This window comes from Triturus cristatus, chromosome 7 (assembly GCF_964204655.1).
Source record: "Triturus cristatus chromosome 7, aTriCri1.1, whole genome shotgun sequence".
Classification (NCBI taxonomy): domain Eukaryota; kingdom Metazoa; phylum Chordata; class Amphibia; order Caudata; family Salamandridae; genus Triturus; species Triturus cristatus.
In genome coordinates, this window is record NC_140590.1 from 1,272,745,078 (window position 1) to 1,272,772,819 (window position 27,742).

At 47.9% G+C, this 27,742-nt stretch overlaps 1 protein-coding gene across 1 annotated transcript in view; it reads left to right on the forward strand.

Annotated features, from left to right (window-relative positions):
* The window catches only part of TMEM219 (transmembrane protein 219), a 495,740-nt gene that overhangs the window by 41,132 nt on the left and 426,866 nt on the right, over positions 1-27,742 (forward strand). The window contains exon 2 of the mRNA XM_085618798.1: positions 15,097-15,351. Within this exon, the coding sequence (XP_085474924.1) occupies positions 15,193-15,351 (159 nt within the window). The 5' untranslated portion in view covers positions 15,097-15,192. The remainder of the gene's footprint in view (positions 1-15,096; positions 15,352-27,742) is intronic.

The window sequence follows — 27,742 nt, forward strand, 5'->3', positions numbered from 1 at the left end:
GATAAAGGCCCTGAGAGAGAAAGGAGTGAAGTACCTGATGCTTTTTCCCGCTGAACTGCGAATTGAATCCGAGGGTAAAGCTTGGTTCTTCTCTACATCAGAGGCTTGGGAGTGGCTCGAGGGATGACGTACAGTTAGAGGCTCCGGCCATGAGGCGATGTGTGGGAAGCATAGGAAGTGATCAAAGGCGACTGACGGTTGGTCCACGGGGACGCCCCCATGCTGGAGGAGGGTACACAGCATCAGCAGGAAGATTGACTGTCTGATTTGGTTTCAAACTCATGGGGCTAGTGCTCTTCTCTGTTGGCTGTGGTGAACAGCGCTGGATTGGTATTGTGGTTTGGGGTTAGGATGCTTTGAGTGCCTGGGTGACTGGCTGGAGGTTCTCTTGGGTGCTGTGCCTGTACTTGGCACCCCTTTGGTGCAACGGAGGACGTCGCCTTGAGACATTAAACTTGTTTGGGGCATGGGACGACAATATTAGTCTATCTGATCTAATGGCACTACAGATTTCTTTCAATAAGGGGATGGGTGATGGGCACGTAGGGAGGTCCACAGTCATCTAAGTTTATTATGTTGGGTTGGGGCGACAGGCGCTCTGCAGAGTTGGGAGGCGGGCAATTTTGTGTCCGTCATGCAGAGATGCGGGTGGGGGGGTATTTCAATGGTTATTCCTATTCAGGTTTTCACTTACAATCAAGGGGAATGGGCAAGAGGAGGTGGGGGTTGTTTAACAGGTTTTATGTGTTCCTTTTTCTTACTTTGATTCGACAATGGCAGTTTACATGCACCACACTGCATGATATGACTGGCTGGGTTGACACATGTCTGGATCGACGCTGCTTGGGGCCCTGATGCTGGGTGTTGGAGGAGATACCCTATGGAGACGAATGGCCGCTGATGTGGACACGTCCATCCCGGAGCTCTGATTATTATACCAGAATGTGAACGGGTTGGGGGATAAGAGTAAATTTTGAGTTTGACTCCAATATAATAAATGCCATTCTCCTGACGTAATCCTATTGCAGGAGACTCACCTTATGGGCAATTCCTGCTAGGCACTAGATCGCTGGGGCTACAGAATGGTGGTTCATGCTACACCTCTGGCTCCAGGGGCTTGGGGATACTCCTCTAGAAACAATTACCTCTTTCTGTTGACAGGTCTTGTTCGGACAAGTTGGGCAGATATGCAGCCCACTCGTGTACGTGGGAGGGTGAGAAAATTAATATTGTATCAGTTTATGTCCTGCCGGCTTTGCATGGAGCCACTCTCCCAGACTTGGGCAACCTTATGCTTCAATTGCCTGATGGAGGATTCCTGATGGGGGAAGACTTTAACATGACACTATGTGATAATAGAAACTGTTAGGCAGCCAGTGCCCTCGAGCATCCAGCTGGCAGAATACCTTGCTGTGCTGGGCCTGGTTGACGTCTGGAGGGTCCTTAACCCCACCTCACCACACAACACTTTACATTTCACTCCAGGGCACATGGAAGCCTTTCCCGCATTGATTTTATTAAATCGTATGCTTCCTCTCTGCCAAATTTCAGTAATGTACGTCACCTGTCAAGAGGAATCTATGATCATTCCCCTGTATGGTAAAGATACGGTGTAGGCATTCCGCGTACTAAGGGCACAATTTCCATAAATCCCTAGTACCTTAACCTTCCGGTTGTAAGGGAGGGGCTTATGAAAAACACAACCCAATACTTTAAGGATAACGAGCTCTCAGTTACCTCTTCACTGACACTCTGGGAGGCCTATAAAGCGGTAATAAGAGGCCAGGCTCTCTCTTTGATGGTGGAGTACAGGCACGATAGGCAAGCTGCGGTAGAGGCGCTTGAACGAGGCATTTTAGAGCTGGAAGCCCAACTAGTGGCGGATGAGAATGATGAAATGCAACACTCTCTAAACCTCAAACAGGAGGAGAGTATAGGGATATGGTGGCGGAAGAGGGTAGGGCCAAATACAGAGCTACGCAACACCGGGTGCTCGAATTGGGGGACACAGGCTATCGCTGATGCGTTCGCAACCTACTATTCCTGACTATATTCCTCTGGGGGCACGGCCACAGAGCACGAGTCCCGCCAATTTTGGTGTATCGACCGCTCCCGACACTTTTACCTGAGGACTTGACGCTCTTAGACAGTGACCTCACGGAGGATGAAGTAAAACAGGCTATTCGAGCTCTAAATTCGGGCAAGGTGCTGGGATCTAATGGCCTATCTAAATAACTATATAAACTCACGGTGCCCACCACAACGCCCTACTTATTGAAAATGTTTGAAGAGATCCGGCCGAAAGGCGCACTCCTTGAGGAACAGAGGCTCGCCTCTCTGGTAATAATACACAAGGACGGCAGACCACCTGAGCAGTGTGTCTCATATAGACCTATTTCTGAGACGAAGATTCTCGCCAAGCTTCTGGCACGTCGCCTGATTCAACCAATTTAGAAACCGGTCCACCCAGACCAATCGAGGTTCATGCCAGGGCGCAGTATGGCTCTTAACCTGCAGCAGCTTCATGGGGTCTTGGGATGTATACACAAAGTCTGCGAGGATGCGGCGATCTTGTCTCTTAATGGATGCATGACCTTTGATACACTTGAGTGGCCGTACCTGTTTGCTGTGCTAAAGCATATGGGCTTTGGCCCTGGCTTTTTGTCCCAGTTGCGACTGCTCTACGCTGAACCTGTGGACAGGGAGGAAGGAATATCGTTGTATGCTGATGATATCCTCCTTTATGTGGGCGCTCTGAAATCCTCCAATGACAGGCTACTAAATATCATCTCTATCTTTAGTAAATACTCCAGATATATGATCAACTGGTCTAAATCAGTGGTGTTTGTCCTCCACAGGCCAGCGCTGCGCCGTCCGCCAGGTTGTGGGATATGGACAGTAACAGGAGGATTCCGATATCTGGGCATCTTCATCTCCACGAACACCAATGTATTAGTGGCCAGAAACTTACAAAGCCCTCTAATCTGCCTCAAATCACTGGATGTCGCGCCCGCTATCCCTACTGGGAAGAGTGGCACTGTTCAAAATGATGGCGCTGCCACACTTTCTCTATGTGTTGCAGAACACTCCGTTACCAGTGCCTGATACCTATTTCAAGGAGATAGAGTGTGAGATTGAATCCAACCAGATTGTCACTCAGCAGGAAATTGAAATGCTTCCAGTTGTCGGACGGTGGTCCACCGCACATCGCCCTGGTGAAGTTGACATGAGATTGGTACGACGGAGGGATAGCTTTTCCAGATCTCCAATCTTATTATAGAGTGGCGCAGTTGACGACTGTCAGCCAATGGGCTCATCAACCCAGAGATGAGCCAGCTTATTGAATGGTCCGCCTGGTTCTCCAGCCGGGAGGCTACCGGCAAGCAGTCTACATAGCCCCGCGCTCTCTCCACTTGAAGGGACCGACAGCACTGCCGGTCCGTCTCTGGCCTACAACGCTATACAAACTAGGATGGGGGAATAGTATCACCTGAGCCACACCTTTATAGTACTCCTAACTTGTGGGGACGATGGTGACGAGACAGAGGTTTGACAAATGGGACCCAATTGGGATCTCTAGGGTGGGGGACCTTTGTTCCGGGGCTGGGGTAACTCTCTTTGCCAATTTGCAGAAGACTTATAACTTGGATCCAACTTAGACCTTCCAGTACATACACATTCACCATGCTCTACAGGCGGTGCTACCTCGTGATGGAGGACCTTCTGGAGTCATCACCACTAGAAATTAGATTATTGGAAGAACACCTCATCAGTAAAGCGACCTCCCTCAGATACCAGAAACATATTAATAACTGTCCTGATACACTTTTGCAATTGCGGGAACACTGGGAAGCGGATTTAATCGATATGCATGAAGAGGACTGGCTGGAGGCCTTTGCCTCGCCCAGAGAGGTGGCCATTAAGACTTGTTTCCAACTGATGCAGCTCAAAATACTCCACATGGTTTATATGTCCTGCAACACATTGGTAAAAATGGATAGGAGGTCGGATGCGATGTGCCACAATCAGTGTGGGCAAGAAGGTACTTTTTATCATATCATTTGGGAATGCCCAAAGATTCAGTCCTATTGGGAAACTGGTGTTGTGTATGAGTGAGGTCTGTGGTGTGACCCTGTCGCTATCGGCTAAGTGGTGCCTTCTTAATGTATGGAAGGCCACCAAACTGGTGTGTGCTGACCAGTCCTGGGTAAACTTGGGCATGATGATAGTTAAGCGAAATATAGCTCGATTTTGGGGGGTGGAGCCCGCGCAGACTCACAGGGACTGGAAGAGAGACATGGGCTGCTGCATGGTGGCAGAGAAGACAGTGTATGAAAGTAGAGGGTTTCCCTGGTATTGGGAAAGAATATGGGGAAAATGAAATATGTACAGGGAAAGTCCATGTGCTGTCCCGGCGGCTGTGACAATGGTGTTCCCAGCGCACGAAGCCGCAGTGTAACCCAAGCGCCAGGCACAACAAGAACTTTATCACCATCTTGGGTTTTGATCAAAACTGTGGTACTTGTTATTGGTCTCTCAAGCACTGCTGGCCATATGTAGAAGAATGTGATAATGTGTAATGTGATAAACTGCTTTAATCTAACTAACAGAAGTTCTAAAAAGCATAGGCTAAAGTGTGAAGTAAAGCAAAGTGAGAAGGAAGGTTAGTAAAATGGGGAACACATGTTTGAGATAGAAGGTAGTAGTCAGCGATAAAGGAAAAATGCTTCAATTGTAAAGTTCTTTGGAGGACTAGAAAAGTTTTTGCAGTGTGTAGTTTAGAAGTGGTTTGTATCTCACTGGAAAAGTAAAATCGAGATCAACCTTTGAAGATGTGTGTTATGTTTTATATATTTGAATTGGTTTGCTAAATATGTTTTCCATTTTTTGATTTGGCTTGGGTGGTTATATGTGCTTTGTGAATATACATCACAGTGTAGGTAGATAATTATGAAGCATCGCAGTGCGCATGAGGATGTGGCATACTTTTATTGGTTTTATCTGAGTGGTTTTTAAACTTGTCTTTTTCTTTTTCTTTTTCCCTTATGAACAAAAGGGAACCAAGGTCCACATTGACACAGCGTTAAGCCTACAACCCAGTTAGGGCCGGCCACGTTTTATCCGAGGCTCTTCAAGAAGACTATATGGAGGCATTATAAGACAATCTAAAATACAGCATGCCGCCTACAACCCCTGTGGGGCCGGCCGCGTGCCAAAACACATGGCAATATGAGAGCGTTATGTGAAGCGTCAGGACCTTTTTTCAATGCAAGAACAAAAACAATAAGAACTCGGGCGAGGGGCCTGTCGAAAGCTGATAGAGGAGACTAGACAGAGAGAGGCCAGAAGGAAAGAGGGGAAAAAAGAGAAGAGAAGGACAGTATCAGTAGTGGCTAGGCAGACGGACAGGAGTATGTACGCAACAGCGCAGAACGTTAGGCGTGCTTGTCTTTGGGCTTGTCATATGCGGGTGTCTCCGAAGACTACCTGATCATGCAAGGAGTCTATTGGGATCTGATGGAAGTATGGCATCTTCGAAAAGGCGTAACGCTCTAAGCTTGGAGGGTAAGTAACGCGCATGTTCTGTTTTACAAAGGTACTGGACTAGGGGCCGCCAAACAGCAGTAAAGCGCGTGTCAAGCGATTGTAATCGCGCTGTAAAAAGTTCCATAGTTAGCACATGCCATATGTGCGTGTACCAAGCAGCTATTGAGGGGAGTCCATTTTTTCCCAGTACAACGCTATAGTCTGTTTAGCCGCCCCTAGGATATGAAGTGCTATAGTCCAATCGCTGCGGGTAAGTGCTTTCAAACTGACAGGCTTAAGGCCCAGAAGAATCACGGTAGCGGATTCAGGAAGCGGAAACCCCAGCACCTCCTTAATATGGCTAAGGACCTCCTTCCAGAACAGGGTCAGGAGCAGACCAGATGTGCATGAAATCTCCAGGAGCCTTCAAACATTTCCAACACAATGGGGACACGCTAGGGAACATTTTGTGCAGGCGAGTAGGCGTATAGTACCATTGCGTCATGATTTTATATGCATTTTCCCTCTGCGGGACACTGCGATAGACCCCAGGAATATCTCGCCAAAGGCGATGCCACTGCACTGAGGTGATTTCCGTGGTTGATGTTGCTTGCCATTGGCGCTGGTATGGGTGCGGAGATAGGATCGGAGGATATTGTAGAATCTGGTATGTGCGAGAGATATGGCCCTTTGATTCATCAAAGGAACGGACCAGCCGTTCAAACTGGGTGAATGGACAGGTAGCGGCCCTGTGCATCTCAGGGGAGGACACCCAGTGTCGCAGCTGCGCGTAATGTAATCCCGCGTTCATCGGGAGTCCAAAATCCTCCAGACACCGAGCAAACGTCTTAAGTGTTCCCCCTCGTACAGATCGCCAATCACCCTACATCCCCCCTGTAGCCAATTAGCAAAAGCTTGCAGATGAAGGGCCGGGGGAAAGGCTGGGTTGCCCGAAATAGGAGTGTGGGGGGAGGGAAAGGTTGTTAATCCCTTACGTACTGCAATCGTGTCCCATATATCCAGAACCGTTTTGGTAGGAACTGCAATATATGCACTGCCCAAGCGTGCCACGCGATAATGCCAGGCAAGGTCCCAAATAGAACGTCCAGTTACCGTCCTGTCCATATGGAGTCACACCTTTTCGCTCTCAATGGCTATCCATTCCGACACAAAGCGAAGATGCGAGGCCCAATAACAGTCCAAGAGGTTAGGACACGCTAGACCCCCTCTGTCGCGCGGGGACATGAGGGTCCTGTGGGAGAATCGCGGCCTGCGTCCGCCCCAGATAAAGCGAATGAGATCGCGCTGGAGGCCCTGTATTTGGTGTGGCGGTATTGGGGTGGGGAGACATTGAAATAAGTATAAGATTTTAGGGAGTATTGACATTTTTACGGCATTAAGTCTACCCAACCAGGAGATCGTTAGGTTTTTCCAACCCCGCAGATCTTCCAAAACAGTCCTCCGGCATTCTCGCCAATTTACCTGGGTCCATATGTCCAAGGTGGGGGTCAATTGGAGGCCAAGATACCAGATATGCTCCGTGGCCCATTGATAAGGAGCGAGCGTTTTCAGGATTGGCACCTCTTCTGGTGGGATCGTGAGATTCAGAGCCCAGGATTTGCCATGGTTAATTTTGAGGCCCGAAGCTTGCTCAAAAGACTGCAGTCGAGTATGGAGCGTCGGAAGAGATTTATGCGGGCGCGACAAGGTAAGGATAAGATCATCCGCGAAGAGCGCTACCTTGTTTTGCCAGCCACCAAGGGAGATCCCATGTATGTACGGGTGCTGCCTAATCATCTCCGCTAAGGGCTCTACCACCAGGGCAAACAGCAGAGGTGACAAGGGACAGCCCTGCCGTGTACCTCTAGAGATTGAAAAAGGGTCTGTAAGCTGCCCATTAACTCGATTCCGGGCTTGCGGAGAAAGATAAGGAGCCATGATCATAGAGATCATATTCCTGCCCAGTCCGACCTTTTGTAGCACCGCTCGGAGGAAGTCCCAATCCACTCGATCAAACGCCTTCTCTGCGTCCAGCGAGAGAAGGCAGGCTGGTATTTTCCAGTGCTGGGCTTTCCCCACCAGATGTGCGATTCTACGCACATTGTCCCCCCTTGCCTGCTGCGGATGAAGCCAACTTGATCTGGTTCCACAAGCCCAGGCATGTGGGGATCCAAGCGTCTAGCGAGCATTTTGTTGTAAATTTTAAGATCCGTGTTCAGCAAAGCAGTGGGGCGATAGGACGCACATAGCGTGGAATTCTTACCCGGTTTAGGGATAAGGGCTATTTCAGCCATACCCATAGAGGACGACGGCCCCTCCGCGCCCGAGAAGGAGTTATACAGCCACAGAAGATGTTGTTGGAGTTGCGGCAGAAACGTACAGTAAAAATCCAATGGCAAGCCATCTGGACCCGGCGTCTTTCCGAGAGGCAGATCCTTCAACGCTGCCCGCAATTCCTCCGCCGCGAGAGGGTCTTCTAATTGTTGGGCACGTTGTGGGTGAATTGGAGTCCAGGGGCACTGAGCTAAGATATCATCTATACAGGCTGGCGAGGGGCTGTCCGCCTTATAGAGGGCAGCGTAATAACCCCTAAAGGCCTCACATTTAGCTTGTTCCGTGGTAGCCCAGACCCCATCCGGCGTCTGGATATTCGCTATGTGGGCCTTCGCCGCACGGGCCCGCAAGCGCTGCGCCAGTACTCTGCCCACCTTGTCTCCCCCTCAAAATATAGTTGTTTTAGGGTTAGCAGGGACCGTTCTGCCTTATTAGTGCGTAGCGTGCGGAGCTGGCCCTGGAGGTTAGCAAGCCTTCGTCGACTCGTGACCGATGAATGACCCTGTTCTTGTTGCTCTAGCGCCTTAATGTCCTTGGAAAGGCTGTCCTCCAGACAGCGGGCATCCCGTGCCCGTGCAATCGCTAAGGATGTGATGTGGCCGCGGATGGTAGCCTTAAACGCATCCCACAGCACTGGAAAAGGAGATTCAGGAAAATCATTGTTCACAAAATAGGAATCAATGGCGGACCGTATGTTCTCCACATCTGCCGGGTCGCACAGGACATGCAACAGCAGACTCCACCGCAAAGGGTGGGCAGGAGAGGCGGCCGGGTCCTGCAGTAGTAACTCCACATGGGCATGATCAGATAACGATATGTCGGACATAGACGCCCCCACTGTGTCCCTCACGGCATCATGTGAGATGGATAAATAATCAATACGCGAGTACGAACGGTGAACGTGGGAGTAGTACGAATAATCCCGCACCTCCGGAGAATGATATCGCCAGACATCCAGCAAACCAAGATCTGTTATCTGTTTCCGTAGTGTGGAGGACATGGCTCCCGCCCCATTGGAAGAAGCCTCACTACGGTCCATCGCAGGGTCCCACACAAGGTTAAAGTCTCCCCCCAAAATTAAGGAGGGCTCGCCATGTGGCACATGTTCCCGCATCAATGTTTGGAGATAGGAATCTTGCATCTGGTTCGGTGCATAGACATTGCACAGTGTAAGTAGGCGTCCCCCCACCCGCATCTCTGCCCTTATGAAGCGTCCATTCGGACTGCGAAAGACTTTAGAGCGCCCCAGCCTGATTCCAGGCCTACAGAGAATAGCCACTCTGGCCGTTTTGGTATCCTAACTAGAAAGCGCTAGGCCATAAGGAGCGGTGATTGCAGAGAAGGGTTCCAGGAGCCACCACAGACACTTAGGTCGTTGATCATGGAGTTGGAGAGTCTGGACCAGATTCGGATTTGTCGCCTTCTAAGGACTTAATGTGTTCTATAATGTCCTGCTTAGCCTGTAAGGAGTCTTGTTCATTGAAGGGAGGGGAACGCCTACGCCGGCGCACGGTCGACCAGGCTGGTTTAGCAGGCACCCTTGTAGAGGATGTAGGATGAGTGGAGCTGGCGGGCCGTGAGTTGGAGAGTCGAAGCAGCTGTGCCGCATCCCTGTAGGACCGGATCACCCTTCGCCTGGATTCCCAGATAAATATAAGCGCAAAGGGATGACCTCACTGGTAGGAGATATTCAAGCTTCACAACTTATCAGTCACAGGTTTGAAGTCACGGCGGCGTCTGAGGGTAGTGGGGGCCAGGTCCTGAAAAATCTGAATCCTATGTCCCTCATACGTGAGGTCTTGCTTGGCCCGTGCCGCCCGTAGAATAGCTTCTTTTTCTGTAAAAAAAAATGGACCCTGGTTGAAATATCAGGAATAAGGCCCGATCTGCCCGAAGGCCCAGAGACCCGGTGAGCCCGATCCAGGGCCGGGGAGAGGCGTCTTCATCACCCCACACTTCATGCAGCAGCTGCACCACATACGTCATGATGTCTTTCCCTTCCACACCGAGAGGGACCCCCCCGGATGTGGAGGTTGTTCCGGCGACTTCGATTTTCCAAATCCTCCTGCTTCAGCTGTAATTCTATGTGTTGGTCCTCCAGGACAGCCAGGCGCTGCCAAAGCTGCTCCTGGTCTTCCGTCCGGGCATCCACCGTCTTTTCCAGCCCATCCACCTGTCCTACAAGATCCGCGACCTCTTTCCGGAGCTCTCTGACACAAGAGTGCACTTCAGTACGCAGGGAGCCAATCTCGGAGTTCAATTCAGACATGAAGGAGGTCATAAAGGCCAGTGTCACTGGGGGCGAGTCCCCCCCCAGCCGGCACCTGCCTCACAGCGGGTGCAGATGGGCCCATCTTGCCCCACATGGCCGCCACCGTGTTGTCCTTGGGGGCTGGCCCCGGGGCATCTTTGCCTCTATTAGTGCATGTCATACCGGTGGCACAGACACTTAGGTCGTTGATCATGGAGTTGGAGAATCTGGACCAGATTCGGATTTGTCGCCTTCTAAGGACTTAATGTGTTCTATAATGTCCTGCTTAGCCTGTAAGGAGTCTTGTTCATTGAAGGGAGGGGAACGCCTACGCCGGCGCACGGTCGACCAGGCTGGTTTAGCAGGCACCCTTGTAGAGGATGTAGGATGAGTGGAGCTGGCGGGCCGTGAGTTGGAGAGTCGAAGCAGCTGTGCCGCATCCCTGTAGGACCGGATCACCCTTCGCCTGGATTCCCAGATAAATATAAGCGCAAAGGGATGACCTCACTGGTAGGAGATATTCAAGCTTCACAACTTATCAGTCACAGGTTTGAAGTCACGGCGGCGTCTGAGGGTAGTGGGGGCCAGGTCCTGAAAAATCTGAATCCTATGTCCCTCATACGTGAGGTCTTGCTTGGCCTGTGCCGCCCGTAGAATAGCTTCTTTTTCTGTAAAAAAAAATGGACCCTGGTTGAAATATCAGGAATAAGGCCCGATCTGCCCGAAGGCCCAGAGACCCGGTGAGCCCGATCCAGGGCCGGGGAGAGGCGTCTTCATCACCCCCCACTTCATGCAGCAGCTGCACCACATACGTCATGATGTCTTTCCCTTCCACACCGAGAGGGACCCCCCGGATGTGGAGGTTGTTCCGGCGACTTCGATTTTCCAAATCCTCCTGCTTCAGCTGTAATTCTATGTGTTGGTCCTCCAGGACAGCCAGGCGCTGCCAAAGCTGCTCCTGGTCTTCCGTCCGGGCATCCACCGTCTTTTCCAGCCCATCCACCTGTCCTACAAGACCCGCGACCTCTTTCCGGAGCTCTCTGACACAAGAGTGCACTTCAGTACGCAGGGAGCCAATCTCGGAGTTCAATTCAGACATGAAGGAGGTCATAAAGGCCAGTGTCACTGGGGGCGAGTCCCCCCCAGCCGGCACCTGCCTCACAGCGGGTGCAGATGGGCCCATCTTGCCCCACATGGCCGCCACCGAGTTGTCCTTTGGGGCTGGCCCCGGGGCATCTTTGCCTCTATTAGTGCATGTCATACCGGTGGCACGGTGGAGCAGCCGATGTTAAGTCCTAACAGGTAACGGAGATCCCCCGCTGCTACTGAAAAGCACTGGCCGCACGGGAGGCCCCTCTCCCACCACAGACTCCACCAGAGGTGCTCAGCCCCACTGCAAGCCCAGTAAGCCCAGACAGTATTCAGGCCGCCACCACAGCTCCGCAGTATTGAGTCACTCTAAATGCCAGTAGCCCCTGTCAACCCCTCCACAGCCCTTTCAAGCACATGAGCGCTCTGCAGGAACATACAGCCAGACCCCAAGGGGGCAACACACCGCCCCAGTCGGGTCGTCCAGCCAGATCACCTAGCCGTCTCACCACCCCCCTGGCAGGGTGAGCCCCAGCTTTCACCTCTCCAGAGTGAGAGTCATCAGCCCAGGCTCAGGCCAGACAAATGCCGCCCAGGGCGTTGCAGCCCGACACCACCAGCATCAGGCAAAGTATCATCAATGAGCCCCCATGCAGGAGAGTTTGCGGATCAATGGATAGAAGCAGTCCAGCAAAGTGAGCAGCACTGGCTGAAGACAACGCACAGTCGCAGGAGCAGACCCCACCCCACCGGCAAGGAAGCGCCCCCCCCAATGACTGGGGCAGGCGCCAGCCATTGGGAGGGGCAGGCCAGGCAAGCAGGCCAAACGAGCGTCAGGTGACTCGTGGAAGCGACCCAGTGGGGGACAGGCAACATCCAAGAAAGTCTCCAGGAACCCCCCAGGTATGAAGAATCCCAGGCCGCTGGTACACAAGAGTCTCGCAGCCCGGGCCCCAGGCAATTTCAGGACCCCCTCACATCTCAAGAGCGGGGCACTGAGAGCAAGGTCTCACCGGGTTCACCGCATTCAAGGTCCGCCCCACGTCCGCCTCAGCTGCCTCCCTTTATGTAAGATTGTCACTCACCACCAGGCCACCCAGCCACCAGGGGCTCGTTGAGTGTCAGCGATGGCCAGCCCTCCTCACCAACCTCCGTAGTCTGGGCCTCACCGCTTCACAAAATGGCGGGCAACAGGCGCGGTCGCTGGGCCGCCAGACGACCCGCGATGCCTCCGCCACCTCCGGGGACGGTGCGGCACGAGTGTGGCAGGTAGAGTGTCGGCGCGGCCCAAGGAGGATCTACGCGGGCCCAACCTATCCCGCGATGCAATCCCGGTCCACAACCTCCAAAATGGCGGCCAGTAGCGCTCTCAAGGGCATCCCCCGTGCCAGCGGCAGAGGAAAAGGTGAGACGTATGATGATATCCAGGCCACGCTGGAGGCGAAGTTGCTGCACTGGTCAGATTGGCTGTCCGCTCCCAATGCCCCCACAGGGCCCGCAGCGAGGAGTCAGGGTCGCGCGCCCCAGTCAGCGCCAGTTACTCACAGATCCAGGTGGCCCACGCAGGCAATATGGCGGCCGCCGCTGCAGCAAACTCCCGGGGGTCCGAGAATCCCCTGCGTCGCCGCGGCCGTCCCCCCTGTCCTCCACCAAGGCCACTGCGCCACCACCGACTGTCAGAGCAGGGGGAGGCCCCCCGGGGCTGGGAGAGTCAGCTAGCAGGGTTCTGGGGACCGAGGCGCCTCACCATTGCGGCGCGGAATATGGTGGCCCCGGGTCGGCTACAGGTCCGCCACCCGTCCGGCCGCGCGCGTGTCCCAAATCAGCAGCCTGCACCTCTTGCTCCCGGGGCGATCACTCCCGCTGCTGCGCCCTCATCTCCGGAGGCGGAAAGCGTCAGGCGTCCCCGTGGCACATAGGGACCACCCGCACCTCGAGACTGGAGGCCACCGATCCGAGCGCTGTAAAATGGCGGGCGCACCAACTGCCGGGTCAAGGTACCTCAACGGGTCACCGCTGCCGCCGCTCCCACGCAGTCCTCCGCTTACCAAAGGGTGCCCCGCACCATCCGCACCTAGGGCACCCCCGGTTTCAGCGTCAGAAGGCCCCCAGCTCCGCAGTAATGGCTTTAGTGCGCAGCGGCCTGCCGGAGCTCCTCCAGCATGCGTCTTACTGCATTGCCAGCGAGACCACGCCCCCATCTGAGTGGTTTTAAGGTGCATATTGTTGGGGTGCCTGACAGTACTGTTGTTTTTACAGGTCTTTGACAATTAAATTGTTGTTGTAGTGTTATACACATGAGGTTGTTAAGGTTCTGTCTAACTGTGCTGTCTCAGCATAACAGTTCGGGCTCACGTGATATTGTTGAGAGTAGGTCTCAAATGAGGCCAATTTATAGGAGATTAGAAATATGTATGTGTGTGGGAAGGAATGCAACTAATGTACTGACTGACAGGTTATTTGATATGTGAATGTGAAGTACTCTCTATACCAGAGCTGTGGTTTATACATATAATGGCCAGATTTTAAAGGAGCTAAGGAGGAGGAAGCATTTCAGTTTCCTGCTGAGTGACATTTGGTTAGATTCATAACTCAGAAAGGAAAGAATGCTAAATTGGGTTGAGCTGCTCCTGTCATAGATTGTTTTACAGCTTGTCTTTACCTATATCTCAGATCTCTGGTGGTCTGGTGTTGGGTTGTACCCTCCCCCAATCGGGGCATTTTAATGACAATTTTTCTGCCCAGCAACCCTGAAGTGTATTCAAATGGACTGATCAGTCGTCTGCTCAACAAGACTGCATAGTTTGTTGTGGGGTGCTACTTCCCTCTTTCCGCATGTACTTCATAATTGGTTCTAAGTCATGAGAGATCTCATTTTGGACAGTAACATGGTCTCTGGTGTCTGTTTTTTGCAGTATTAGGCAAACTAAAAACACTGAAAATCTAGACTGTCAGAAGCTATGGAGATATTCCTGGCCATGCATTGCCTATGAAGATAGAAGAAACACTGACAGCATCTTTGTTCTGAAGAGCTACTCCTGTCCAGGGCCTGCTTGCTGCTACACTATGATGTTCATACTTCAGGCCCAGAGCATGCCTTATGTAGAGGAGAGACAAACACACACTCGCACTCTCTCTCTCTGTCGGTGAACCTTCCCAATGTTACAAAAAAAGAAAACATGCGAGACAAAGTAGAAAGAGCATTAAATATCAGACATACCTTGGGAAAAGATAGAGTAAACTGTGCAGCATGCAGTCCAAGTTGATTTCCCTCAAATACAAGATGTTGATGTAGGATAGAGGACACACTTTCCTGTGTGGCGTGTATTCTACACCACTACACAGTCTAAAAATCATGCAAACAAACGGAGTATGGAATGGAATGTACGCCGGTGTACATTGGAACACTAACCTGTTTTGGCACACAAGCATTTGAGGCCAAATGCAGGAAATTCCGATGTGACAAAGAGGTGGACACAAGAGTTAACCAGGGAGGTGGAAATGCTAACCAAATATTGGTGAGGAGATTAGAACAAGCCAAAGCTGCTTCTGGTCAAAGGCAGGCACTAGAGGAGAAAAATTTAAATTGTAACTCTAAATCAATTTACTCACTCGGCTGTTCCAGGGATTGGAGATAAATTGTGAAAGAGAAGGAACTACGGATACCAGGGGTGATCGCAGGAAAGAAATTACTGCCAAACACAGGAACGGCTGAGGAGCTAGACGAGTGGGCTACACAAATGGAAATCCAGAACTAGAGGAGATAAAGTGGAAATTCTTTTGGCTAACAACATTTTTTATAACACCCTCCAACCTTAGTCATTCTGCAAAGTATTTCATGTATACTAATTCTCTACCGTTGTTTTTGTGACTGTTCTATGCTGTTTCATCCACAGATAATTGAAGATGTCTTTCAACTACAACTTATCTTATGTCTCCCCTGAAGACGGATATAGGATACTTGTGGTCTCTTTGTGAATGCCCTGGCTGCCATGGTTACCTGCACATTGGGTGAAAACTTCTGGGCCTGCTGTGAGCAGCGCCCTCCGCTTGTTACCTTCATCCTTTGCCTCTTCACATTGGCTGTCACTTTTGGGGCTTTAGGGGCCTATGTTAATTCAAATGAGGTCAACAACCCAGACATCATACAGGTGAGAGCTGCGACAAAGTTTAACAGATAAGAGAAACAAATATGGGATATGAACGAGTGTAGTTAAAGTGCAATATCTGGAGAGGGGTTGCAGTGAGCACTAACTAGTCTAGGATTGGATAGTAGGCTCATAGATGCAATGGGGTAGATGACAGGTGCTGCGGGATGTTGATAAGATGATGTGTAGGGAAGTGGACCATTGACCTTTTGGTTTAGATGAATAGGCTTTGGACTAGGTTACTATGAGCAATAGAGCTAGAGCAATTGGTGGCGGTAAAGTAGGCAATTGTTCTAGGAAATTGGCCAGTATAGCAGGTTGGAATGTGTGGATACACTTGGCAGTGCCTGTAGGTAATAAACAATGAAAGTGGGAAGTTAGTGGGCAGTAAACTGGTAGTAAGTTGCATGTTGGGCATCAGTGTGCCAATGTCTCTGAGCTCCGTGAATACATACAGTGAACCTAATAATTCCATGATGCTGCCCTTGTGAATTGACTCCCCAAGAAGAGCGAAAAGTTACTAAGGGAGACGGTGGATGACTGAAAAATCAGGTTTGCAGCAAGTGATAAATCAGAGGCTGGCAGTGTGAGTGGTACCAGGGTCTGAGAGAGTGATATCTCAGGGAAGAAGGAGACTGCAATGCCAACCTCCTTTCACACTACAGTGTCTGAAGATTGACACTTTGTGTCTTCTAACCTCTCTGATAAACACTTTTAGCTGCCAATGTCATGACCCTTAATAAAAGATGGGGTTTGGGTTTCTGTCATGTACAACCAGTTGTTTCCCTTGGTTGCTTGAAGTCTCTACGAACTCATGGACTGTACTTTTTGAACACAGATTAGGGTATTGGTGGTTATGTCCTGATGTTCTGCTAGCAAGAGGTGGACTGCCCTAGAATTTCAAAGCACCAGGCCTCACTCTAGAATGCCTAGGTTGCCGCTCCGAAGATAAACTGTTGTTCTGGTGTGTTTAAACCCTGGGTTTTTCATCAGTATGTCTGTCTACTTTACTGCAAAAGTTCTGAAGCAATAAGTGACTGTAAATGCACGCTATCAAATGCAGAACACTGGGCTCACAGGGCCCTGGCAGTGCAAGTGAAAGGCAGCAAAAAGACCGATCCACTGAACCTGGGCCTTATAATTGGAGGCTTGGTGGCAGCAATAATAGAAGGCATTGAAGAGCCTCTCTCTCTTGAGACCTAGGTTATCCATGCACAGCATGGCCATGCTGCCATCTCACAGTAAACAAGCACGCTCAACAACATTATTAAAGCTCTAGCCTATACATAACTCTTCCTTGTAGACCCCAAAACCCAATGGATTGTGGGCATGGGGGATGGCATGCCACCTATCTATCAAGGAGGTATTACGTAAGGGGAATAGGTACACTTCATGTCTTGAAATTCAGGAGCCTCTAGGAAGGGAATCCTTTCCCCATACTAAATTCTCTCTCTATAGACTTCCAAGGTTGCAGGTCACCCCTTTTGCTGTTCTCTCACATATTTGTGTAAAAAGATTTAAGAAGAGCTTCCAACACAGAGAAAATAGTGTTTATCCCACACCATTCCATGGTCAATAGCCAAGGGCTCTATCAACTCTCAAGAAAGTTGTAGTGGCATATGTTCTAAAAATGAGCAGGTCACTAGAAAAATATAGCCAATATATATTAGAAAGAGCTGCTAACGGAGTCCTAGTCACAGCCAGAAGTAAATGCATCAAGTTGGAGCTTGCGTAATAGCAGATATCAATTGCCTTAGATGATTCAAATAAGCCAGATGGCAACCACTGTCTAAAAAGGCCTATAATGAGCACATATTCTCCATATCAATGTCCAACCGTTACAGGTCTTTACATCTCAGCCAGTTTTATACCAGAGTACACTCAGCAGGTCTCTATGATTTGTGTGCCCCCCACTTACCCGCTGTTTGATTAAAACTGCTCCAGTGAGCGCATTTGACATCAAAATCTACAGGACATGCGCAGTTATAGAAAGCAGTTTTTAAAGTAACACTCAACTGCATCCACACAGTGACAACAGGTTTGTTTTATTTAGTTTTTTCTGTCTCATCTGCTTTCCTTATCTTTTATTCTCTTAGTGACAAGATGACTTTGAGGTGTCTGATTTACACTTTAAAAAAGTATCTGTATTCATTCTATTCTAATTGACAATCCCTCTTCAGACGATTTTGTTTTTAATCAGTCGGTATTCTCTAAATAGGGACTGTTATAAGGTTGGCTCTTGCAGTGTTTGTCATTAGCTTGTCTACATGTATAGCACGCTACACAGTGTAGGATGTGTGGTTGAAAGAGGGTTGTCTTTGTTTTGATCCTATTTGGAAAGTGTTTCCATTTTTTGGGTGATGACCACTGAAGTGCGGTTATTGGGATGCGGCAATTAACAGTGTGATGGATGAAGAAGTGTGAGAGATAGGCTCGTAGTTCATGGTTTTCCGAAAGCTGGCAGCTTTGAGCTTCTGCGGATCCCTTTCTGGCATTTCTTATGTTCATAGTCCACTTATCTGGTTACTGTAATGGGTTGTCCATTCAGAGATGTTGTGTTTAAAATTATGGTCCTGAGTAGACATAGGTTAAAAGGAGATGTGGTGGAGAGATCTGTGGGGATGTACTTAGTTAGTATCCGTCCATTTCATATAATCTTTATTTTTGCAATTTACCATAAAAGAACAAGCAAAAAAATGTAACTATAAAATGTTCATTTTAAAAGCATTACGTGTAAAAACAGTTAAAAATTTAAAACCGATATGTAATCTCTAACGTCTTAGTTCGTAAAGTGCAATACCAATCAGCAGCAAAAACATAGGCCTGGTTTTATTGTAACCCCAAATAAAAGCAGCCCCACTACAGCGAATTCTCAAGGGCCAAGTCCCTTTGTATCTTTTTGAAAAAACCATATCCTGACCAACTGTCTCCTGTTTCAATACAAATCCTCAAAAATAAGATGTAGATCTAACACTAGGTGCATAGATGCAGTCATAGAAACCGGTTGTGTATGCACCACAATGTAAACAAGTATCTGGAAACGGCAAAAACAATGGATTGTTTTGTGTCGTGTTTCAGGATCCTCAATACCACTTGGCAGCGTGGAGTTCCCAAATTCCTGCACAATTTATTTATTTATAAACTTTTGTATAGGGCGAACAAGACCCTAAAGGGTATCAGAGCACTTCACATTATAGGGTATGTAGGTTACAGTTGCAGGAACAGACACTCATTACATATATGGTAGTAGTATGGTAAAGCTGGAGTCAATGGTTGCACATCAATGTAATGGTCATTCAGAGCATCAGAATAATAGGCAGATAAATAAACAATAAAACGTAATGTATCTTAGGGCAGAAACGTGTTCATTACTATTGTTTTCACCTAATTTTTGAATGAAGAGGTAGATGAAATTCAACAGACATAATGGCAGAGAGTTCCATATCTTCAGGGAGATGCCCGAGAAGACTCTGTAGCTTGTTTTCTATTTTTGGAAAATCAGTGGTTTCAATAGTAATGAACTTGCACTTTATGAGGGTGTGCATCCACCTGATTACTCACGTTTTTGTGCCAGATATATGGGGGGTCTTGAAATGTAGGGCTTTATGAGTCATGCAAGCAATCTTTACCTGAATTCTTGCTTCATACGGAAGCCAGTTTAGAGTTTTTAGGGCTGTAGATATGCAGTCATTTTTTTTGTACCGGTTATCAGTCTTGAATCAACCACTTGGATATACATTTTGTATAGGCATGACAGAAGAAAAGGATGTGCAATTCAGATTGCTCTGCTGATCCCAAATCGCCACCCCATTTGTTAGTAAAAGATCGCAGAGGAAGTGACCCGTGTCTAAATTCTGTATAAAGTTTCCTGGCTAAAATGGGTTATACTTTGTCTAAAAAGGCCTCTAAACTATAAGTGTCTTTTACCCCAATAAAAATCGCTGTTATTTATTTTTATTTATTTATTTTATTTTTAGAGTTTATATAGCACTAACCTGACCCGGAGGTAACAGAGCGCTTTACATAGATGGGAACAGAATAGTTGCACAAGTTACGTATGTGTAGATACAAATACATAGGATTGGGGTGAATAAAAAAACAACAACGTACAGTTGACCAGTGAATCGATTATATCTAAAGCTGTTAGAGTGCCTAAAGACAAACACCTCTAGAGAAGAGAAAGTTTATATCCCTTATAGTAAATTACAAGGTCCTTTCTGGATGTTGTTGGGCAGGTCACAGCAGGATCCATCCAAAGGTTCGATTTACCAATGCTGTTCAGCGTAACCCTGATATAATCAAGCCTGGGCAATCTGCCTGCCCCAGGTAGTCCCAATATCTCCTCCAGCGCTAGTCGGTAGGAGATTAGCTCAGGAGTGGCTCAGATTCTTCTTCGGAAAGTGAGGGGTCTAAGTCCAATTTCCTAGGAGACGGCTCTGATTCCTATGTCTAATCGAAGCAGAACTAGTAGGGTCCTAGGGGGACGGCTAACTAACTGATAAAGTAATTCTCAGTCTTTTCAATATCTTTCACAGATTTATACCCCCAGAGTTCAGCCCCATTCATAACAGCGCCCAAAGCTTGCACTTTGTAGATCTCAGTAATGGGGTTTATGAAACGAGTTCCTATGCACCCTTGTCAGTCCCCCCGATATTCGTGCTAGTTTCAGTCTGGATTTAGCGATATGAATCGACCTGTCCATATGTTCACTGAGGGTCGTCCCTAGATATTAAAATGTAGATAACCTCTTGAGGTAAATGCCTTTCAGGCAGGCATTACCGTGTGGCCTTGGTGGCATTAATTTCTAGCCCTCTCACCTTGAAAAAATCATAAAACTATCAAGTATCCTTTGGATACCCATTGAAGATTTTGAAAGAAGGAGGGTATCGTTGGCAAACATTAATGCCAGTACTTTGTTTGCAGCAATCTTAGGGGCATTGTTGTTATCAACCATATCAACCCTATTTAATATATCCACCAGGCCATTGATATATAAACAGAATAGTGTCTGGGCCAGCAAGCAGCCCTGACGAACTTCCCAGCTGACTGTGAGTGGTTCCGAGAGTTCTCTGAATTTCCCATAATAAACCTGGGCAAAATTGCTTTCATGTAGCCTCCTGAACATATGACACAAATAGGCTGGGACCTCCATGTCCGTTATTACTGACCACAGCTTGTTTCTAGGTACAAAATCAAAGGCTGATTAGAGGTCTACAAATATTTAGTGGCTACCACCCTCCAAAGTTATGGTGTACCGGAGTTGCAACCTAAAAATTTGATATGTAGTGGAGGTGCATTGTGTAAAACCTGCTTGAAAAGGGCTAAGAACATTATGGGCCTCGATCGATCCCTGGAGTCGTACCAATAATACTTTCTGTATCGCATCAATCAGGCTAATGGGTCTGTAATTTCATGGTATGAAAGGGGAACCGTTTTTGTGAATGGGTACAATTTCTGGTCCAGACCATGATTTGGGGATCAGAATTCCCTCCATTATAGCATTAAAAACTGCCCACAAATATGGCCCCCAAACTGCTGGTTCTGAAAGATAAGGCCCTCAGGGATTTTGCCAATCCCTGGTGCCTTGTGGGGGCTCATTTATGGATGGCACTGAGCATTTCTGTCAGAGTTAACACAGGGTACTCCTTTATTTCACACAAGGACAATTCCTTCCATAGATGACCTGCACCAGTGCCTTTCTGTGCTTCATCCCCCTCCAGTGCAATATACAAGGCCTGTTATACCTTTATCGCCACACCAGTGCTGTCTCCTGCTGACTACTACCAGGCCCCAGAGCCTCCCTGACTCTGGACCTCTCTTTTAAGGACAGTGGGGAGACAAATAATTTTTAGATTTCCTACTATTAAAAACAATATACCATGCCTTGTCAACTACAAGGCCTACATAGAGGTGACTTATTAATATTTAAAAGGGAGGTTTTGACCTGGCAAGAGTTTATTTTGACAGGTGTAGTTGAAGTGTTTAAACTGCCACAGTCAGGCTGCAGTGTTAGGCCTGAAGCCATGTTTTACACTGCTACTGTAGTGGATGGCACAAAAGGTGCTGCAGTCTACTAGTGACATTTGACTTACAGCCCCTGGGTTCTTTTGGTAACATATACTAGGGACTGATAGGTGAGTTAAATATACCAATTAGGGGGATACCAATTTTACCATGTTGAAAGGAGGAGCACAGATACTTTATCACTGGTTACCAGGTGTAACGTGCACAGAGTTCTACATCCAACAAAAGCAATTACGGCAAAAATCTGAGGGTACGTCAACCAAAAGATGATAATTTCCCAAAGATATAATCAAATACTTTCTTAGAAAAATATGTTTGCTGATTAGGCAGCTTAACAATGTAGACTGCTTTTATGGTATTTTGCTCAGCTTGGGAAGTAACAAGGCAGACTGAGGGCCTGATTAAGAACTAGGCAGACGGGTTACTCTGTCACAACGGTGACGTATATCCCGTCCGCCAAAATATAAGGCCCATAGGAAATTATAGGATTTATATTGCGGCTGATAAGTTACCTGTCAGCTGAGTTCTAAATCATGCCCTGAAAATTTAATTCCTTTGATGGCCTACTGAGTTTTGCAATCAGGCGTGTGTCCAGTTATGCTGACTTTGATTTCCAGCACCTACTATTGGACAAAACAGTGGTAGTAGGGTCCACTATTGCACTTAACAAGCCTGCTCTCTCTTTTCTTCTGTCTCTGATTTATCTCTACTGTACAGCATGAAGAAGAGCCTGTATCACTGCAGCAGGAGTTGCCGTGGACACATTATGGGAGTTTAGCTGTTTGCATTTTGTCCCGTCCCACGACACCAAAATTGTGCTTAATTCTACTGGAAAGTCAGTGCCCTGCAGTTTAAAGACCCAGCAGGAATGAAATATGGCTTAAACATGAGGAGCATGAGAGGGACAGTGGAGTACATTCTTTGTACTACATAGATGGTGCAGGAAGGTTGAAATTAATTTATAAACTACCAGTGTTGCATTAGATTTGACAAAAGTCTTGAAGAGAGAACTCACAGCCCATAAAGAAATAGTAGCTTGCTCACACACTAACTTAGTGGATAATATTTGTATACATCATAGTGAAGTGCCACCCACAAGCTTTCCATTACTGCACAGAAGAATAAGTTATCTTCTTTAACAGTCCTTCGATGTATACTGATTCTGCCCACAGATTCTTCACCTTAAGATTTCTCCCTGGCTCCAGAATAGGTATGGATAAAAATGTCCCTAGCTCCTATACACCATAAGTTAAGTGGTGCCATTAGCTTTGTCTGTGACTCTGTCCCACCCTGGATAATGGTAACTAGCTGTTTATAGGCCTCATCCCTGCACAGTCACACCAGTTATCCAGTATTGGGGTATCTTTCATAGATTCACATGCCTGAATCATTCCCCTTAGTCGTAGTGGGAGTCCCACGGTACATATAACAAAGTAGTAGATAGTAAATAATATATTCCATAGGCTAATCATGGTGGTAAACATGTACTCTATAGCCTATTAGCCTCCTTTTACAAAAAGGACCAAACTCAAAACACAACCAATCAGCAGCCAGCACTCTCTAGAACCTTCCCAAGAGAGGTTGAATCCCTCAGATTTTCACCGCACTTAGTTGTGTAAGGGAGTCTCCCTGAGCTCTGGGCAGTTCTTCAGCTTTTTTCAGATACGTTTATGTCTTAAAGAATGCCAGATAAAAAAGGATTATTTAGAGCTTGTAAATCCTGTGGAAAGAAGAGTATGCATGTGGATGATGCCCACAAAGATTGCATTTATTGTCTCTATCCCAACCATGAGACAAGACAATGTAAAATATGCCGCCCTTTCTCAACCAAAACTTTGAGAGATAGAGAAGGAAGACTTTTATTGTGGCTTAAAAAGAAGCAGAGTGTTTCATATGATGTGGATAGCGACACGTCCTCCAAGTCACACAAGAGGCCCAGGTCGCCTGAGGGTCGGTCTGAATAGAGAAAGAAACATTCTAAATTCTCCCATCTGACCAAGGAATCTCTTAAGCAGGAGAAACAGCCTAAGGTCTCCTCAGAGAATGGCTCCCCTTAGCCTTCAGGAACATCAAAAAGAAAACCAGAGTCGTCAAGCCTTTCCAGAGGTAAAGTCAGCCAGAAATCTTCTTCTGCGTCAAGTTCACCATCTACGCCTATTACTTCTTCAACGACGACTACAGTTACTCTATTGGCGTCGAGACCGCCGACGGTGTTAACTACATCTATGGCGAGTATCAAAGGTTCCATACCGTCGACGTTGCCTCTATCGTCGACGATATCACCACAGATGAAGAGCTCATCGTGGACGAGACCGACGACGAAAACATCGTCGTCAACAAAGACCTCGACAACGACACCATCGTCGATGACGACACCATCATCGCCGACAGCTGTTTCGTCAACGGCAATCCCGCCGACTACGGCAATACCACGGTCTACTACTGTACTACCATTGACGACGTCTCCGTCGACAACAAAAATTTCACCGTCAACGACGGCACCGGCAACAAAAATTCCAATTTTGTATGCAGGTCCTTCAACTCCATTCCTGCAATCTGCACAGATGGAATTTAGGACACCAAAGATTTCACCGTTATCTCCCAGCCATCTTTTAGATGTGGAGGATACTGATGAAGATGAAGGCCAATTTGGAACGGCACATAGCCCTTCTGAGCTCAACGTCAAGTACCAAGAAGATAATGATGACTATGAGGATGAAGAACAGTATTATCAGCACTACCTGTCCCCTCATCATCAACAGTACAAATACTTTGAGCAGCCTAGACAACAACCTGCTCAATGTCCTCCAGCATTAATACTGGACCTTCAAAATATGTTAGCAGATTACAAAAGGAGGTTTCCTCCTCAAGAGGAGAATGTTACAGTGCCCCCACCTGTGCTGGTAGCCCCTCAAACACCGCTACCACCACCTCCTGCCACACCTGGGTTAACACCACGTCCCATAATTTCTCTGCCTCCCAGGGAGGATCCTACCACCTCTGAAGAAGAGCCTGAGGAAGGAGAAATCCATGATCCTCCCCTGCCCACCGACGAGTGGGATGATTACATAGCACCAACACCATCCCCACCACCTCATCGTCCTTCAGACTCGCCTCCAGAGGATATTGGAGGTTTCCACAATATTATGGACAGAGCCACTAACAGATTCCACTTGCCAACAATTGTACAACAGTCCTACTATTTTCTGTACGATTTTAAAGAGCAATCGAGAAAGTCAGTCCGGTCAATACCTATAATTGATCACATTTGGCAAGAGGGGGTTAAAGTAATGAAGACGCCAGCCTCGGTGGTTCCTGTGCTACCGAGACTTGACAAAAAATATAGAGCTCCAGAGGACTCCCCTGCGTGTCTCACTGGTCACCCCAAGCCTGACTCTGTGATCTCACAAGCAGCCCAGAGACGATTGAAGAATATGTCTACTCCCATCACATCTCCACCAGACAAAGATGGTCGACGTCTCGATTCCATTTGAAAAAATGTTTCCTCAATGGCAGCAATCTCAGTCAGGGCTGCTAACGCTTTGGCCATATTGGGCAGATACAGTAGACAAATGTGGTCTGATATGGGGATGATGAAAATCCTTATCCTGGAAGAGAACAAAGAAGAGTTCATTAAGATCCTTGCCGAAGGAGAAAGAGCAGCGTCAGAAATAATAGACATTGCAATGGCCATTACCACTACCAGCTTCTGGCAGTTAGCGGCTGCTGCCGTTCTAAGGCGACAGGGGTGGCTAAGAGAAACAAGTTTCCGCCCAGAATTGCAGTCCAAAATTTTGTATATGGCCTACGATGGCGATAACCTATTTCACAGTCACATTGATGAAACGCTTATCGCAATAAAAAAGGATACAGATACTGCCAAAGCGCTAGGTACCTTTCAGTACCACAAGGTGCCCTTTTGGGGAGCTCGAGGCCCGGGCTTCTCAGGATACAGGGGAAATTACCAGCGTTCCCAGACTTACCAGTCCTACCAGCCGCAGTATCGCCAAGGATACCAGCAACAATCCTACCGCCAACCGACAACAGCTGGTTTCTCAAGACAAGCAGTGATTGCGAAAGGGTACCAGTTACTTTTCCTTCTACCCCAAACGGTGTGAAAATCTCCAAGCATATCCACCAGTGGCGCAGCTTCACGTCAGATAAGTGGCTCCTAGATCTCGTCTCTTATGGCCACTATTGGAATTTACTCAAATTCCTCCCAATACCCCTCCCAGGGGATCGCACCCCCCTCGTCTTCACTTACTCAAAAAGGAAGCAAGGATCATGCTTCAGAGAGGAGCAATAGAAAAGGTCCCTTTTCCTCAGAGAAGGAAAGGTTTCTACTCCCACTTCTTTCTCATTTGTAAAAAATCGGGGGAGTGGAGGCCTATCTTAGACCTCAGGAAATTAAACAAATTCTTAAAAAGTCAAACATTCAGGATGGTCACGCTTTCAGACATCCTACAATGCCTCAACAGCGGCGACTTCATGACTTCATTGGATCTCGAGGTTCATATTTTCATGTCCCTATTCACCCAAAGCACAAAAAGTTCCTACGGTTCACAGTGGCTGGTACCCACTATCAATTCCGAGTCCTTCCATATGGCCTCAAATCGGCTCCACGGACTTTCACAAAATCTTTAGCTCCGTTGGCAGCAGCCTTGCGGAGAAAAGGTCATCAGGTATTCCCATACCTAGACGATTGGCTGCTGAAGGCACCATCTGCTCGTCTAGTGGAAGCTGCAACAGACGATTGTCTAACCCTGTTTCGCAAGTTGGGTCTCTCAATAAATTACCAAAAATCTTCGGTCCTTCCAAACCAGATAATGACATTTCTGGGTGCCAGATTGAACACCATTCAGAACAAAGCCTTCCTTTCCCAGGAAAGACAACGGTTGCAAGCATTAGCACTCAAACTGTCCAGAAAAAAGTGTGTTTCTGTAAGAATGTTCAAGTCTCTACTGGGAAAGCTCTCTTCAACAATAGATCTTGTGCCGCTGGTTCGCTTACATATGAGGCCTCTTCAAGAGGAACTACAATGCCAATGGATCCAAACCAAAGGTTCTTTCGGCGACGTGGTAAATATCACTCCACGGATGAAAGAGGCTTTCCAGTGGTGGGATCTTTTCTCCCGGTTGTTCCAGACTACATAGTAACAACAGATGCCTCTATGGAAGGCTGGGGAGGACACCTACAGGACCTGCAGGTTCAAGGGAAGTGGTCCTTGGCTCAACGCCAAATACACATAAATAGGTTGGAATTGAAAGCTATTTTTCTCTCTCTTCAGGCTTTGGTCCCTCGAATACAGGGATCATCGGTGTTGATCCGCACGGACAACACCACAAGCATGTTCTCTATCAACAAACAGGAAGGTACAAAGTCCCTATCTCTGTCACAGGATGCCCAACAGTTATGGAACTGGCTGGCGCTCCTCCGAATTTCCTTAACAACGGATCATGTTCCAGGCCTCTTGAATACCTTTGCAGATGGTTTGAGCAGAACGAAAGACAGCTGTCACAAGTGGGAGCTGGAACAGAAACAACTGTACAGAATATTTGCAGTCTGGGGAAAACCAGCGCTGGACCTGTTTGCGACCCAGATCAACTCCAAATGCCGATTCTTCGCAAGCAGATTCCCTTTCCCAAACTCACGGGGGAATGCTCTTTTAATGCGCTGGTCAGGGATCGATGCACACGCTTTTCCCCCCATTCCTCTGATACCCAGGGTCCTCACGAAGATGAATTGGGAACACTGTTGCATTCTGCTGATAGCCCCCAGGTGGCCCAGACAGCACTGGTACACGGAACTTCTCCTATTGTCGGAAGCTCAACCCATCATCCTATTGCCAGCACCAACGCTGTTGACCAAAGAACGAAGGCCAAGTATGTCACCCGGAGCTAGCTACTCTACAACTTCATGCGTGGCTCCTGAATTCTTCGAATTTAAAGATCTGAACATTGCACAAGAATGCACAGACATAATTGCTAAGTCTAGGGCTGACAGCTCCAGTAAGACATACAGGCTGAAGTGGAAGCATTTTTTCTATGGTCCAGGCACAATGAAGTACATCCTTTTCTCTCTGCTTCAGAAGATGGTTCGCCTTATTTGCTCTCCTTATCAAAATCTGGTCTGGCACACTCATCAGTTAGAGTTCACCATGCTGCTATATCTTGATACAGGCGATCAGATCATCTAAATGTCTGTCTTTATGGTCCTCAAGAATCGTAAACATTTTTTGAAAGGACTGTTTAGAACTTTCCCACCCATCAGAGCTCCACCTCCAGAGTGGCAACTTAATGTGGGATTTTCTCAATTGCTAAAACAGCCATTTGAGCCCATTCACAAGGCAGACTTGAAATACTTAACTTGG